This window comes from Rattus norvegicus, chromosome 2, assembly GCF_021556685.1.
Source record: "Rattus norvegicus strain SHRSP/BbbUtx chromosome 2, alternate assembly SHRSP_T2T, whole genome shotgun sequence".
In the NCBI taxonomy this organism is placed as follows: domain Eukaryota; kingdom Metazoa; phylum Chordata; class Mammalia; order Rodentia; family Muridae; genus Rattus; species Rattus norvegicus.
In genome coordinates this window covers 243,775,001-243,791,812 of record NC_141535.1, presented here as the reverse complement: position 1 = coordinate 243,791,812, position 16,812 = coordinate 243,775,001, and the positions used below count along the sequence as shown (strand labels likewise).

The 16,812-nt window shown below is 45.7% G+C and overlaps 1 protein-coding gene and 1 pseudogene across 3 annotated transcripts in view; one reads left to right on the top strand and one right to left on the bottom strand.

Annotated features, from left to right (window-relative positions):
- Nucleotides 1-16,812, top strand: part of Ak5 (adenylate kinase 5) — a 188,625-nt gene that overhangs the window by 114,665 nt on the left and 57,148 nt on the right. For both annotated transcript variants that reach the window (NM_001108951.1, XM_087629520.1), the window contains 2 exon segments: nt 919-1,009; nt 6,119-6,195. In NM_001108951.1, the coding sequence (NP_001102421.1) occupies nt 919-1,009; nt 6,119-6,195 (168 nt within the window).
- LOC147996625 (NHP2-like protein 1) lies at nt 8,803-14,730 on the bottom strand (annotated as a pseudogene). Its single transcript, XR_015672881.1, has 2 exons — nt 14,616-14,730; nt 8,803-9,971 (listed from the first exon to the last, which is right to left on the bottom strand). The product of XR_015672881.1 is annotated as an NHP2-like protein 1 (transcript).

Here is a 16,812-nt window from a genome sequence, read left to right as displayed (position 1 = left end):
ACTGATGGCTGGAGAAGACTACCCCCAAGGAGGTTTGTGAAGCCTGTTGATTCCATGGTCAAACAAAGACCACTGAAAATGTGGGTGGCTGTGTACACCTTGGTGATACCCAGTTCTGCGCCCACCTCTGTAACTCCCTTTGCTAATCTAGGTGTTTTTTGAGAGCTCACGAGACAGACTGGTACATGCAGTAACAGACATAAGAGCATGTCTCAAGCAAGGTAGAAGATGAGGGGTCACATCTAAGGTTGACCTCTTATTTCTACACACAGATGAAAATACCAGACCATAAACATGCACACACACACACACACACACACACACACACACACACACACACACACATGCACACACACAGAGTAAAGGTTTCAAAGAAATCCTAGACACCAAACATCAACTTACAGCCTGCACATGCATGCACACACATATGCATGCACACCTATATATACTTGTGCATACTCACATGCGATGTACACACAATAAATAAATAATAGATGGATGGATGATAGGTAGGTAGGTAGGTAGATAGATAGATAGATAGATAGATAGATAGATAGATAGATAGAGAATAGGAAATCTTTACCGCTATTGTTTATAACTATATATTTTCCTTTGTTATTAGAAACAGTAAGTCAGAAAACCTAAGTAAATTTCAATTATGTTTTCAGAGCTTGCTTTATACATTGAGAAAAGGCTGCCCACTTTTCTTAGCCTCGGTGACTGAACATTTTCTTCCTACTGCCCTGCCTCGTGTGGCCAGAGATCTAAATTAAGAGACTCTCTAACGATCTGGTTAAAGACGCAGCTGCTTTAACTCCCACCGCCTCCTAGACACAACTGAACGACACACGCACATTTTTAGACTCAGCTCGATCATGTGTCTCACGTTGCAAACTTGTCTGTCTCGGTTTCCCCCAGTTCGATGCTGACCGAGATGAAGACGCAGTGTTCCATGACATCAGCATGGCCGTCGACAACAAGTTATTTCCAAACAAAGAGGCTCCGACAGGTAAGTCTCCACGCCCCTTGGCATCAGAGCACCACAACCAACTACAAACGAGCCAGGACTTTTATCCTGGCTGAAGCTTGGGCACAGAAGCCCTATCCTTGGGCTCAAACTTTCTTATTCGAAAATAAAGATTAAAAACTAAACAGAAGGGAAAGGCTAAATACCTGTCCCTGTGAATTTGCTGATGCTTTTCTTGTCATAGTACATAGAAATCCCTAATCACCGGGATGTAACACAGCACCTGTGTCTCCATAGTAGGAAGAAATCTAGCCTACCTCATACTTCGTGTAACTATAGCAGGTTATAGTCCTCAGGTCCCTCTAATCTGCACAACTCTGTCTTGTTCTGCCCAGAGAGAGCATCCGCCTCCTCTGGTAGCTACACCCATCCCACCCCATAGCTCTACGGTCATTTCCCCCCTTCTTTTCTAAGCCCTCAACCCTACAGTCATGGGACACTTGAGAGAGGACCCATACCTCACATGGTTACACTCTCCATGCGTCTTTGTCTGTCTGTCCGTCCCCCTCCCCGCCTTTTTTTCTGGAGTAATCATTTTGTGTAAATGACTCTCAACATTTTGCTTTAAAGCCTGGGACTTTGAGGTTTTACTTTATGAGATCACAATGCAAAAGAATTGAGAACAGGTAATTAGGTTTAAAAATAAAGGTTTGGGAGCTGAGAAAAGAGTTCCGTGGTATAAAGCGTCTCTAGCGTGTGCTTGGCCCTAGTTAAGTTCCCTACACTGCAAAATAGTTAGATATGGATTTATAGATGGATACATTGATAGATGATAGATAATAGTTGATAAAGAGATGCAGATATATATATATAAAATAGAAAATAGATGATAGATAAATGAGAGAAAAACAGCTACAAATAGGTAATAGATTTATCTAGATGATTGATGTCAATGATTGACTGATAGTGAATTATGTACAGGCGAGATGAGAAAGTGCTATAGACATCAGATATTAACTATATCTGATCGATGTGCATTGATGATTGATTGGTTGATTGATTGGCTGATGTTGTACTGTCTATGTTCACATTATAGTCAGGTAAATCAGCCACTCTGAAAACAGAAGGTTCTGGCTTTACTTTGAACATCTTGAGGCCAAAACAAAACAAATTTTAAAAAGTTCTGGCACCAGCACTAACGTCCCAGAATGAGCCTCAGCAGGGGACGAGTGTAAACCACGTCACCTCTTTTCCAGAGTTAGCCAGAGGTGTTCCTGCTCTCACCACCGATCAGTTGGCATTCCATGAGGGCACCACGGAAATCCACAGTTCCTTCTCTGCTTTCACAGCATTGGTAGCCTTGACATCTTCCATTTTGAGGCTCCCCTACCTGTCAGTAACCCTGCTACAAGAGGTTACTGAGAACCTCAGAGAATGCCACTCTAACTGTCCCACCTCCTGTGACTTCTGCAGTCTGGGTACCATTGCCCTTCCCATATCTAAACACCCAGAATCCTCAGCTGTCTCATGCTCAGTATAGCATCACCTCCACCCCTCACTACATTATTCTTGGAGTTCTCCGATTGACTTAGTCCCTGCCTCTGGCCTTCCCACCTTCTCTTCCAGTCACACTGAACACCTGTCCCCATATATGCTTCCTATGTCCCAGCTCCTCAGCATCATCTTAAAGGACCAGATCCTCTTCTGTGCTTCTATTTAAGAGTGATAGTTTCAAGACTTGGCGAGGATGTATATTCCCTCTCTCTCTCTACCTCCCTCCCTCCATCTCCTCCCTCCCTCTGTCTCTGTCTCTGTCTCTCTGTGTGTGTGTGTGTGTGTGTGAGAGAGAGAGAGAGAGAGAGAGAGAGAGAGAGAGAGAGAGAGAGAGACTCAGTGCGAGCCTCACAGATATAGTATATAAAGCCTTTCTTTTCTAGCTGCCCACCTCTGCTGACATCTCATGGGTTCACCAGCTCCTCACCTTGAGCCCCAGTGTGTATTTGGGGCTTTTTTGCCTTTTTCTCTGTGCAGCAGGCCCATGACCTCTGCACCTTTCCTCAGAGCCCCTCCTCTGTGGAGCCCTTTAGTTCTTGCAGCAGAGCTATCCATCTCTACCTAACTATGCACCACTCTGTCATCCATGGGCTTGTATTTCCTTATCTAGAAAGAGGAGACAGAGTACTTGCGTTCTCAGGCCATTGGAATAAGGGTTTTGGTAAAGAGATTGTGGGTAAAGGGGTTATCTGTCCCACTGAGAATACTGCATATGAGCTGTGCATTTGCAACGACCACGGAGACTCATGGGGAGACAGCATGTCCTTTGTTTTTTATTGGATTTTTTAAATATATATTTCAAATGTTACCCCCTTTCCCAGTTTCCTGTCCATAAACCCCCATCCCATCCCCCCTCCCCGTTCTTCTATGAGGGTGTTCCCCCACCGAACCACCCACTCCTTCCCACCTCCCCACCCTGACATTCCCCTACATTGGGGGATCCAGCCTTGGCAGGACCAAGGGCTTCTCCTTCAATTGATACCCAACAAGGCCATCCTCTGCTACATATGCAGCTAGCTAGAGTCATGGGTCTGTCCGTGGAGACACCATGTCTTAAATAATAGCTTGCCCTTCTTCCCCCAGATCCATCTCTCCTAATTCTTTCCTCTTTCTTGACCTCTCTCCATCCCTAAGCTAGAGGCACTGAAGAACCATCCCTTCTCTTCTCACTTGGGATAATACAGATAACACCCCCATGCCTGTGGCATAAGAGTGGGAGTCTCAAAATCAGTGTGACAGGAAGTACAAAGTGTGCACAGAGAGAACCCAGGACAGCATGTGTTGAGAGAAAACGCACAAGCCCTTTGGTTCATCCCCAGTCATTCAGCGCCTGTGAGCAGAATGCCTATAATTTTTAAGTTGTGTTTTCTATATTCTACCTTGAAACATAATCCTAAGGGTTTGACTGAGATCGGAACAGGAGGTATTGCTCCTCTTGAGAGAAACAGCCAGAAAGGTAGAAGAGTCTCGGTCACATATGCCCTTCAGAAGGCCCTATTGCAGCAGGGTCTTTGGCGCACCAAGTGCCAAGTGTGTCTTCCAGCAACTTTAGATTGACATCTATGACACTGTCCCCATAAGTAATAGGATTCAGTTCACCTCTGCCACCCTTTAAAGTCCTTTGTCTCTGGCTGCCACTTAAATGAAAGACCTGAAGGTAATGTTATGGAAGACCAGCCTACATTGTAACAAATGACACCACATGTTCTGGTAGGGAGTCATTCAGCTTAGACCTTTCTTTGTTACTGAAGAAAAGGATATATTTCAGTTTGAAGATAAACTGAAAACCTCAAAAGAGGGAGAGATGAAATCCATGCGACCAAATAACTGAATCCTGTGGTCATTTGTGAGGAAGAAAATCATGTCCGCTGGTTCATGGGCCAGTGTGTTGACTGAGGTAGTCCAAACGGGAGCAACAGCCTGTGGTTGTCTCCCCAGTTCATTTGCTAAGCCTTGGGCTATTAGTAAAGTCCTCATTTCTAGAAAACTGAGAAACCAGTGGTTTTTTTTTTTTAAATAGCTGTTCAATCATGATCTGAGCTGATAATGATACACTGTGTCTCTCATCTGAGCTATATTAATGCTGCAGTTGCCAGTGGCAACAGTGTGTCAAGAAATGCCATCCCTTAGTGATACAGTAAGATTTCTGTCAAGGCCCTTGATTAGGAAGGATAATTGATCTCCTCTTCCTCCTAAGCAGGAAGTTCATTTTAATCAAAAGTCTTTTCATTCTGATGTTACTGAAAACTATTTTCTAATGAATTTGCTGCTGTCTCAAGAGCTAGTACATGGCTCCCACTCACTGGGTTGTTAAAGGGCCCTTCAAATTGTACTTTCTGAAAACAGTTGGAAGAGTGGTTTCCAATTTAACAAACTAAGTAGGACAAGGGACCCCTTGCCGCTGTGTGTTCCGCTCCTGCGGACTCCAAAGGAATCACTCAGAGGCAAGTCAGAGACTGGGAAAACACCTCTGCCCACACACCTTCCTCCACTTGACTAGTCGAGTAGACAGCATTCACACTGGAGACTAATGAAAACTGAATACGTTTGTGTTATTGTTAACACTGCCGTCCACAAAAGCCACCCAGAAGAGAAACATGATTGTCCTGGCTTGAACTAGACTCTGTTATTCTACCCCAGATGTTTCACAACCCCTGCAAGGAGCTTCACTGGGATGCATTTATTGTCCCTCCTTGTCTCAGAATGTGAATGGGCAACCACACCCTCGGGTTCTCACCTGCATAGCGCACTGCACTGAAAGGCAGTTTGGGTTGTCCTGTTTGGAGTGTGTTGTCAGCCATGTGAGGGAGAAAGAGGAGAAATGGACACCAGGTCTGTCATCCCTATCACACGATGACACCTGCTCCAAGTCTCAGATCATCCTGGGACAGACAAACTCTGTCCCAGAAGAATAGAAAGATAAAACCACAAACAATAGTCTAAAGGCAAGAACTTTCTCAGTTTGGCAGAGTAGTGTTAGCCATAATCAGAATGGATCAGTCACCTATAGTGGCACACACCTCAATCCCATTCGAGCTTGAAGCTGCAGTTTCACAAGTTCAAAGCCAGCCTGAACTAAAAAGTAGGGTCTACCCTCCAAAAGGGGGGTGAAGGAAGGGAGAAGGTAGTGCTAATAATAAAAATATGAAGCTGGCACCAGGCACCAGGCAACACTACCTCCTGCTACTCTCTGTCCCCGGCCTTCTCTCTGCCTCCATGGCTAGCTCCATCAGTGGCTGTCTATCTTGGCTCTCTGCTGTGGACTCTGCTCACATTCCCAGCATCCAAACCCCTGTGGTTAGCATAGTCACAACTCCCAGTAATCCGTTAAAATCAAAACTCTTGAAGCTTTTAATTTATCAATCAGATTTATATCTGTAAACTGGCTTTAGAACCTCACACTTTCTGGTCTCTGAATCTTGCTGTCAACAAATTAGCCTCCTCTGGAGCTTGTTCTTCTGAGGGCTGGGACCAGGTCCAGAGAGTCTGCGTCCTCTAACACCAGCCCAGACATAGATCGTGGCAGATGGAGGGATGCATAAGTGTGAAAAACACAGATGGAGACCATCGGCTAACTGTTGTCTTTCTTAAATGTAGATTCAAGTGACCTTGACCCTTCCATGATGTTTGATGCTGGAGAGATTGTTGACACAGGATCGGATTATGACAACCAGGTAACTAAACCTACAAGTGTTTTCTATTTAAATGTTTTTCATTTTAGTCTTTGTGTTTTATGAATACAAACACAGAAGTTTTCATTTTGTGGGGTCTTCACAGGTCACTAATAATGGGTCTCATGTTAGGCACGGTCACCCACAGCCTTTAGCTGCACTTGGGTCTCTCACCTTCCCTCATCCACAGACCCAAAGCAGTCAGTGAAGGAAGGGCCTTAGGATGAAAACTCCTTCCGATGCAAATAAGCTCCTCTCACCCAAGAGTTTGCCTATGCGCCATGGTGGCTAGTTTTATCTAGTTGAGTGGATTAATAAGTGCAGAGGGCAGGAGTAAGCCACACCTCTGGGCAAAGGGATCTCCTGACAGAGAGATCGGAGTAAAGGAAGCACTGTTCCACCATCTGCCATCCCAGCCTGAATGAAAAGAGAAGAGGAAGTTACTGAACAGCAACCCCCTGCTCCCCAGCCCACAAATTCTCCAAAATTCAAAGGAACTGCCTGATGCTGCCATCACCACAGCCCCAGAGCACAGCCTCCACTGCGCCTCTCTGCCTATGACAGATCCCAAACCTGGGTCAAAATAAACCTCTCCTCCCTTTGGCTTCTGGTCTTGACATTTGTCAGAACAATGAGAAAAGTAACGAAGGCATTCCACCCTCCCAGTCAACAGTGAAGAACACAGCTGGGCATCAGCCATGGCCAGGGCTGTAGCTGTTCTCCATCTAACTCCGCAGGGAGTGATGCCCCAGGAAAACATGGCCAACAAGCAAAAATGTATGCTCCTTTTGGGGGAAAAACCTGAAGAAATTTATCTGGGTCATTTTCCTCTCGGCAAGAACTTCCTCTACTGCTATATTGTAATGATCCAAACTAGCCAGGAAATGATCTACCTCCCTAATTAGGCTTTAAGTCTCTTCTTTTTCCCTTAAAGATAACATCTTAGACTCCGTGCCTACTCTTGTCACTGCTTCTCAGAAGTGATGGAGAGCCAAGTGGGTTCCTATGATGGCTTCTGCCCCCATTTCTTATTTATGTCACAACTGGAGGAAATGTGTCTGCCCACAGTATCCACACACACACGTGTGTGTGTGTGTGTGTGTGTGTGTGTGTGTGTGTGTGTGTGTGTGTGTAAATTAAGTTCCTTCCCTGACAAACCATGACATTATTGACAGGTGAATAACACAGGATGGTCACCATGCATTTGTAGAACCTGGTGACAGTTATTAAGCTTGTACTACATGGAAAACTAAGCCATTGGCTCTGCGCTGACTGTCGGGCTAGCTTCCCACAGCATCTCCGCAGGTAGGATTATGGTTTCTACTTCACAGGTAGAGTCATTGGCCCACAGTCACACGGACAGGGGTCAGAGTGGGGATGGACCATAGGATGCTCTTTCTTGGTTATGGTACTTTCATTAGCATATGCTAATTATGCATATCAATGGCTTTCACTGTGTGGTTTCTGTACCATGCCCTCAGTGAATTTTGGTTGTACCTACCCCGTTACCCTTCTTGACCTACCCCATGCCTGTTGATTACACGTGTTAGCCCTCTTTTACCTTCATGCTTTGTTGTTTTATTTTGACGATACAAATATGACTATGGTTGCTCACATAGGGTAGGGGACATTTACTGAAGAGAGCGGTGCGGCGAAACAAAGATGGTGCCGACATCCAGCCTTGTCTGGATGTCGACAACTTACTGCGCATGTGCAGGCTTGTCCCCTTGCTAGGGCTCCCTCTAGTGGTGAACAGCGGTACTGCACATGTGCAGTTAATGCACCAGGTGTCAGTTGACTGTTAATATGCTAATGAGGTGATTCATTCTCCGCCAATCCCTGGAGGACAAGTAGTGGGGGGATCCATGCCCCACCAATCCCTGAGAGATAATTAGCATACTGTTGTGTATATAAGTCGAGCGACTTTGCTGCTCGGAGTCCCTGTTCAAGAGAGCTGTAACACTAAGAGAGCTGTAACACTGAGAAGAGCTGTAGTGCTAAGAAGAGCTGTAACACAGTAAAGGCTTGCTCGCAGAAGAATCCTGTTGCCGCGCGTCGTTCTTGCTGGTGGGACATTGGGCGCGCGACAATTTACAATAGCATTTGCACTCACCACCTAGAGCAGTGAAGAAGGTGTCTCGCCTCCAACAATTACTAACTGCCTACATGTCCTCATGAAGGGGCGGGGCCTCGTGAACTTTCTCCTACTCCATGACAGGATCTTGACCCATCCAATCTTCACAAGTAACCATAGCTGCTGAGTCCAGGAGTGCCATGGCCACGTCATGAGTGGAAGACTGCTCTACAGCACCCCCTCATCTTCCATGATGTCCCTTGGGCCTTGGAGAAGGTGATATAGATGTCTAATTGTGGCACATTTTCTAATAATCTTAGTGTATTGCCTCCCATCCTACCCCGGAAAGCCAAGCTGGGGATAGTGTTGGAAACTTTTCATTTGCTGACCCTTAAAGCCTCAGCTAAAGCAAATGGCCACCACTCATAGTGTGCATCTAAAATTTATAGACGACATGAACAGATGAGCCATGGCAAGAAAGCCAATAGCAAGTGGGAGGCTTCTCATCCTCAAGAGCTAGTGATGACAGTAAACACTGAAGTCTTTTTTTTTTATTTATTTAAAACGAAATATGGACATTTATTTCTTAGGACGCTCAACGATGAACGTGTTACCACTTTCTTTGTGTGAGGGAGAATACACCTGACCCATGTTGTGGGAGGAACAGGGTATCCAACGGCTCCCACAAGAAATCCCCGTTTACCGAGGAGAGGATGCTTCCTGCTGGCACTGTCTTGGCTGTAAAATCCAGACAGACAGCCAGGATTTCCCCAGCATCCCCTTGAGCTGTTACTGCCTCAGATATGGGAGAATGTAAGGCTGCACACATCAAAACACACGGGACGTTAATAAAGGGCACCGGGACATAGGCCTGACATCAAATGTCTTCAAATGATAAGGGGTGGGAGGGACTGCTACCCAAAGGACGTTCATCAGTGGTGGTAACATTTATGGAGATCTTACATCAAAGGCACAAGGGACCCCTGTCACTGTCATCCTGCCCTGCGCAGTGGAGGAAGTTTGCAGGTGACAGTATCCACTATCCCTGCTTAAGTTTCTCCTGGTTCTTCCTGTTGTTCAATGGCGACGTTCTGCCTTTCGCCCGTCTTAGCTAGCATTCATTTCTTTTTAAAAGGAAGACTAAAAAATGGTAGAAGAGGATGATGAGGTGGTGAAAAACAACGCTGTTCAGGCAAAAATAAAATAAAAATACAAAACCCAGATGTAGAACAATAGGATAGAAACTGGCTGAAAATAGTTCACGCTAACAGACAATACGGTACACAAACTCGGGGTGGGAGGAGACAGGAGAGGGCAGGGCCACAGCCTACACCAGGAGCTGTTCAATAGACCACTGAATGGACTGATCTGCCGCTTTAGTTGAGAGCCCTCTTTGATGGTAACGAACAGGCGATGACCGGCCTGGAGACTCCACAGGCCCGCCCTAAAGCCTGCTTGGAGCACACAAATACACAGGGGACATTCTTGTCTTCGCACAGCAGAGGGAGGTGCAGGATGATCTCCAAGGGCTCAGCGTCTGCTGCCATCACAATGAACTCAGAGACACCTCTGTTGAGGGTTTTGGTGGCTTCATTGGCTCCTTTCCGAAGCTGCTTGTAGTTACACCACTGCTGAACAAGGTCCAGCGGCTTCTTGGTCAGGTGGGCATCTGCAACGGGATAGGCCTTCAGATCCACGTCAGCCTCTATGTCGTCACCACGACTCAATGGCCCGCCCCAGACAGATTGAAACCCCTCTCAGAAAGACCGGAGTCTTACATAGGAATATTTTAAATGTTCAAAGAAATAAAGCGGAACTGCGAAACAGCTACCAGAAAGAGTGGGAAGAGAAAGGAAAAAGAAATAAATGAATATGGTAGGTGGGATAGTTGATTGTCAACTTGACAGGATCCGGAACGATTTAGGAGACAAGTCTCTAGGCACACCTGTGCGAGACCACGCTAGACCCCGTGTGTGTCTGCGAGGGACATTCTTAAGACCCGCCATGAAGAAAGGTAGCACTATTCCACAGCCTTTGGCCCTAGACTACATAAAATGGGGAAAGCTACCTGAACACAAACATTCATGGCCTTCTCCTAACATCTTGACTATGAATTCGATGCGATCAGCTCCCCATCACTCTCTGATGGGCAGTGCACTGTGAACCCATGAGCTGTGAGTCAAGATAAAGCCTGCCTTCCTTCCTTCCTTCCTTCCTTCCTTCCTTCCTTCCTTTCTTCCTTTCTTCCTTCCTTTCTTCCTTCCTTCCTTTCTTCTTCCTTTCTTCCTTCCTTTCTTCTTCCTTTCTTCCTTCCTTCCTTCCTTTCCTCTTCCTTTCTTCCTTCCTTCCTTTCTTCCTTCCTTTCTTCTTTCCTTTCTTTCTTCTTTCCTTTCTTTTTTCCTTCCTTCCTTCCTTCCTTCCTTTCTTCCTTCTTCCTTTTTTCCTTCTTCCTTCCTTTCTTCCTCGAGTCCCTTTTGTTGGATGTTGTTGCAGGAACCAGGAAAAGTAGCTAAAACACCGGTGTCAAAGAAAGCAATTGTTACTGAAATAAAAAATTCCACCAACGGTTTGAAAAGGTGCCCAACACAACTCAAAGAGGACGATGGAGCAGAGGAAATTGCCTTAAAATAAAGTGGAAGCCTGAGCAGTCGTCCAGTATGAGGAAGAACTCAGTAGACACCGAGAATAGAATGAACCGACATATGCATTCTCAACATTCCAGACGGAAAGAAGGAAGATGGCGCAGAGGCCGCGCTTTAACAGAGACTGGTTGAGAACTCCATAGACATGAAAAGGACAAATACTCAGATTGAAAGAGCACAATCCAGAAAAGAATCTTTAAAAACTGTCCCTACTAATCTCTCTTCATGTAGTCACTGAACAAATTTTAAGTTGTACTTGTGATACCTACTCAATGAGCAGATGAGGAGGCTCGTCTCAGGAGCTTGCATCCCAGCAAGGAAGACACACAGTGAGGTGTAAGCATAATGTGTTAGTAAACTCTCTACGTTGTCAGATGTGATAAGCAAAGGAAAAGCCAAGCAGGGGTAAGGGAGCTTGAGATCCAGGGAATGGGGCTGAGCAGAGCATTAGACAGAAGGTTCAGGTACATGGATGACCTCAGCAAAGAGGTGACACTCAACACAAGGCATCAAAGTACAAGAGATGGAAGCCAGACCTTCAAAGTGACAAGGGATAGCTATGGGGTGGCAGCAGATTAAACAATGCACCTGTACTTGCTGTCTGGATCACACAATGAAGCAGGTGCCATGCCCAACGATTTACATTGTGCTGTTGCTAACCCTTACAAGAAAGCTGCCCCAGTGTATACCTGAGGAAACTGGAGGTGAGAGACTCCCCAGGGCCACACAACTGACAGGTTAGAGTCAGAAATCAAGCGTTGGTGAGAAAGAATCGCGCCATTCCCAAGCACAGAGGCTTTCTAAAACACAGCCTGTGCCCCAAACACCTCCATTTATCTCCCTTTGACCTCTCTGTTGTCTGTAGGAGGCAAACATGTTTTTACTGGAACAAAAGAAAATTGTAGAAGCGGAACCAGGAAACAAAAGCAAATCAGTTTTCATTAGGTGCTTCAGAGAGGCTAAGAACTACAGAGAGTGAGACCAAAACAGCACTTATCCGGTTTCAGAGTTATGAAATAAAACTGCATACAGCTGGAAAGCATCTGCCAGCCCCACTGTCCGGCCAATGCTGCAGTGCCCAGACAAAACTCAAATGGCAGACGGCTCTGTGCATCACGCTCTGGTCACACCCTCGGGCCTCCCAGAGGCGTCCACTGTTCTGGGTACGGTGTTTATTAATCCCACATCTGTCCTCCTATTTCCATTGTCTCTAGAAACCAGAACAGGAATTCAGGAACTTCATCTCTTTATCACTGGCCCCTAAAATATCTGGCCTTCAGTGATCATTGACTGGCTATTAAATAATGTATTCCTATGAGGTGTAAGGGTTGGGTTTTGATACGTTTTCCATCCCTTATAGGTGCCTGTGTTCTCCATATCCGCATGCAGCTTGATGCTTTTGTTCAATTGGTGTTGGTAATGCAGACTGCTTGATGCATTTCTGACTACATTATAGCATAACTACAGGAAATTATGACACAGCTTGGTTACTACTTCTTCCTGGGGTAGGTAACATTTCACTGTGGTGCTGGCATGGAAACATTCATGGAGTCCAGTGAAGTCGAGTAAAGGACTCAAAAAGTAACCCACCTCCACCACCACCCCTCCCCGCCGCATAGCCACAACTGCCTAATCTTTGACAAATGTGTCAAAAACATACATTGTGGGGGAAAGGTAGTTCCACTGGCAGTGATGGGAAAGTTGACTTATACACACACAGAAGAATAAAGTTAACTCTTATCTCCTATTAAGCACAAAAATCTACGTTGATGGGCTCAAAAATCTTCACATAAGACATGACACTTTAAAGTGGCTGGAGAAAACAGGAAGAATGTGTCAAGACAGAGGTGAAGACAGAAACATTCTGGAAAGGACTCTGACAGCACAGGACACAAGGACTGGCAAGTGGGATTGCCTGTAATTAAAACCTTCTATGTGGAGAAACAATGACTAGAGTGAAGAGACAGCTAAAGACTATTAGACAAAATGTTTTGCCAACTATGCATCAGATAGATAGAGGGCTAATATTTGGAATATATTTTTTAAAAATTTAAGAAACAACAGAAAAACTACTATTCCACTCATAAATATGTTAACCAACCAAGTAGACAATCCTCAAAAGAGGAAAACAATTGTCAGTACGTACTTGGGAAAGTCTTCAAAGTGTTTGTATGTGATGATAATGCTAGCAAAAATGGCAACCACCAAGAAAATAAGCCACAGTGGTGAGGAGGATGAGGAAGAGGAGGATGCTTCACTCACTCCTGGTGAGAATGTAAGCATGCGTGGCCACCATGGGAATCAGTGTGGACTTTCCTCAGAAAAGCTAAAAACAGAGCTCGTGCATCACCTAGCTATACTATCCATGGGTATATAGACACAAGAAGGACTGTAAGTCAGCAGACTAAGAGACACCTGTGTATCCATGTTTACTTCTGCATTATTCTTCAGTGGGCAAGTGTGGAATCAGCATAGGTGGCCACCAACAGGTTGTTTGGATAAATGAGTGTGGTGCACAATGGGAATTGATTCAGCTGTAAAGAAAAATGGCATGTGTAGAAAAAAGGCAATGGGCCTGGAAAACTTTGTGCTCAACAAAATGAATTAGACTCAGAAAGACATGTCTGGGTTAGTTTTCCCAGCTGTAGATCTTAGATTTTAATTTGTATATTTACATCTATAGGTTGGAGGCAGGTCATGAAGCTAGAAGGAAGATCAAGAAGAGATCTGAGGGGACTGGTGAGGGCAAGCATGGTGACATGTGACCAAGAAAGCAGGAGGGGGCAACCAAGGGTAGGGAGTGGGTGTCGAGGGACTCAATGAGGGGGGGGAGGAAACATGAAAATGCCTTAGTGAAACTCACTGCTCTGTAAGAGAACTGACAACAAAAAAGAGCAAGTAGAATGGAGTCACAATACACTTGCTACTTCGTTGCCTCTCTATTCACACACTACGTTGTCATCTCCTTCAGTAGTAAACATGTTTCCTTGCACATTGTTTAAGTAGCTTGGAGAAGCCACTGAAGATGATGGAGTTTTTAAGTTTGCTTTGGAGTTGTGTTTGATTAAAATACCAACAGTATTCTCTGAGTTTAAAGCCTAAAAACTGAATCTGTTGAAAATATTACTGAGGTCGGCTAAGAGGATAATTTTTGCCAGCAGTATGAATCTATTTTAATGAAAGAAAATGAACTTGATCTCTGCAAGTGGGAGGTTTTCTTAATTGTTTTTCTCGCCACTGATTGATTTGCGCTAGTTTATTTAAGCTGAGTGCTAAATCCTTCTCTTCATGGTTCATGGAATCCACATTCTAATGGGTTGATCATAAGCATGGGTTGGGTATGAACAGAGCATCTCAGGTAAAGTATAAAAGTTCTCGTCCCTGAAGGCACTGTCTTCATTTCTCTTCATTTCATGGGGAGGCCAACAGGCAGCACTCTGTGTCCCTGTCTACTCCTGACTATGAGCCAGCCCAGTGGCAGCTCTCTCCTTTGAAAACTGAATGAAGGCCAGAGCTCAGCTCTGTTAGTCCAATAACAAACGGCCTGGATCACACAATTGCTTTATGTCTTTGGGTGACCATCCCTCTTGCTCCAAAATAACAATTAGGGCAAAAAAGAGATGCTGGGCCTGATCAGAGGCAAAGGGAAGGAGAGGAGACAAACGTGCTGGACTACAGTGTTTTGCAGGCTTCTGTCCCTCTGATACCAGAATTGTTTCTAGAGATGGCCTCCAGAAGCTCTTTGCCAAGAAAGGAGGCTTCTGGAAGGGTGGTGCTGCCTCCTCCAGCGTAGGCCAGCTGCAGAGCTGAACCTGATGACATTTCAAACCCATCCAGCGCCACGTTATAATTTTCTTACCCGGGAAAATGAAATGCTTCCATTTCTGGGTCCCATAGTGGGGGAACGTTGACAGATGAAAAAAAAAAATGTGTATCCATAGTTCATTGAAGGCACTGAGTATTCAGTTCTCAGGTTACCATGGCAACCACTCAATTAAGTGAGAAAAATAAGTGTAATTATTATGCTTACTGTTGAGCTTAACGTTCCTTTTTTAAAATGATGACAATGAAGAGGAGGAAAGGGATGAATGCGTTTCGTGAGTTCTTCTCCCCACACCTATCCTAGGATGTTTGCTCTGCATTTCTTTTTCACACACTTTGTGTGGAACTGAGTGCTAGAGTTGTCTCCGAGGTTAGGAGCATGAGCCTTGGATGCTGTCTCAGAACATTCTTTGATAACGTGTGCTTAGACCTGGCTCCCACTGAAGGACACTCACACAGAATCCTAAGGTATGGGAGGGGAGCCTGCAGGACAAGAATCAATGGAGACAGACTGTGGGCTCTCACCCACTCCTGTAACTCTATAAGGGGCATGGCTTTTCTAAAGGTGTGACTAATGGGCAGGTCTGCCCTCAAACCCCAAGAGACAGGATATGGGGAGCTGTGTGTTTGTGCATGGATTTTCTGCTTACGGAATAATCTGAAATGTCACTTCTAGGCAACCAACCACCCTCTGGAGTGGCCATTTTTCTTTACATCTCCAGTGCTCCCTCTGCACAGAATGGGCTCTGAAAAATCTCCAGACTGAACATGTCACTTCTCCGTTGGCTGTCTACCCTTGGGCTCTTTCTCCCTGTTGTTGATGCCCAGCGGTTACCCCCACCGGGCCTCTCAGTCTACCCTGCCCAGCCACATTCTGACTCTGAGCCCCAGCCACTGAGGGTTCCGTGTTCCCTCCAGAATTCCCATCGGTGCTTCTGCCCAGCATGTGTCTGTGTCTTCCATATCTGGCCAACTGAGCTCACTCTCCAGCCCCAATTTCTATCAGAGCTGACGTTTTCGTAGTCTCAGAAATATGCATCTAATATACACTCATCTGAAAATGATTCGTGTATGTATTAAACAGTATCACTCGTGAGGTGGACACCAAACACCATGAGGATGAGAGTCGAGATGACATGGATGTGTATGTCCAGTTTTCTCCCAAGTCCGGCTAGTATTTGACAGACAGATCTTAAGTGTTGGGTGGAGGGCCTTGCACCTTGTCAAAGAACACTCGGCAGAGCTTAGACCCAAACCCAGCAAACTCACACACCACACTGTAGCAGATCACAGGAATGCAAATACCTAGAGTATAAAACGAGTATACACAGAAAGAGCGACAGCGTCTGTCAGCCACGCCAACTTAGCTGTTAGCGTGCAGCCAATAGCAACTCCTACTGTGCAGAGTCACACTCTCCAGACTGAAAGCTAAAATCCAGCTTCCTCCGCTCTTCATTCATGAACACAGCAAAGTGAGTCTCTGGAGACCAGGCCCTGGGTAACATAGTATCCTTCCAGCTGCCTGTGGTGTAGCTGTGGGTGGAGTCCCATTCACAGCCACAAGCGTCCCACCCAACCCTGGAGTCTCTGCTTCCGGCCTTGTTTCTGACCCCTTTACAGCCTTAAGGATCCTTTCCCACCCTGCAGTCCGCTCTTTGCAGGGCTTGCTGCTCAGAAGCGAGGGGAACAGGAGAGGGAAAGCATCCTGGGGGCCCAGGGCTGCTGCTGTCTTACTCATTGGAAATTCTAAAGCTGAGGTTTAGAGCAAGAACAGGAGCCTAGGGAGCGAGGTCTCAGTGGGTAAAGAACCAACCACATGTGAGATGTGAGTTAAGACTGCAGAACCCGTGGAAAAGCTGGGCGTAATGACATGTACCTATAGTCATTAAGGAAGCTAAGGAAGTGGAAGCAGGCAGGCCCTGGGGCTCTCGGGCCAGCTAACAAGCCTAACTGGCAGATCCCAGGCCAGCAAAAGACTGAAAAAAGAAGGTGGAGGGCACATGAAAAACGACACTTGAGGCTGGCCTCTGACATCCTTGTGCTCACAGGCAGAAATGTGCATGCACACACACACACACACAC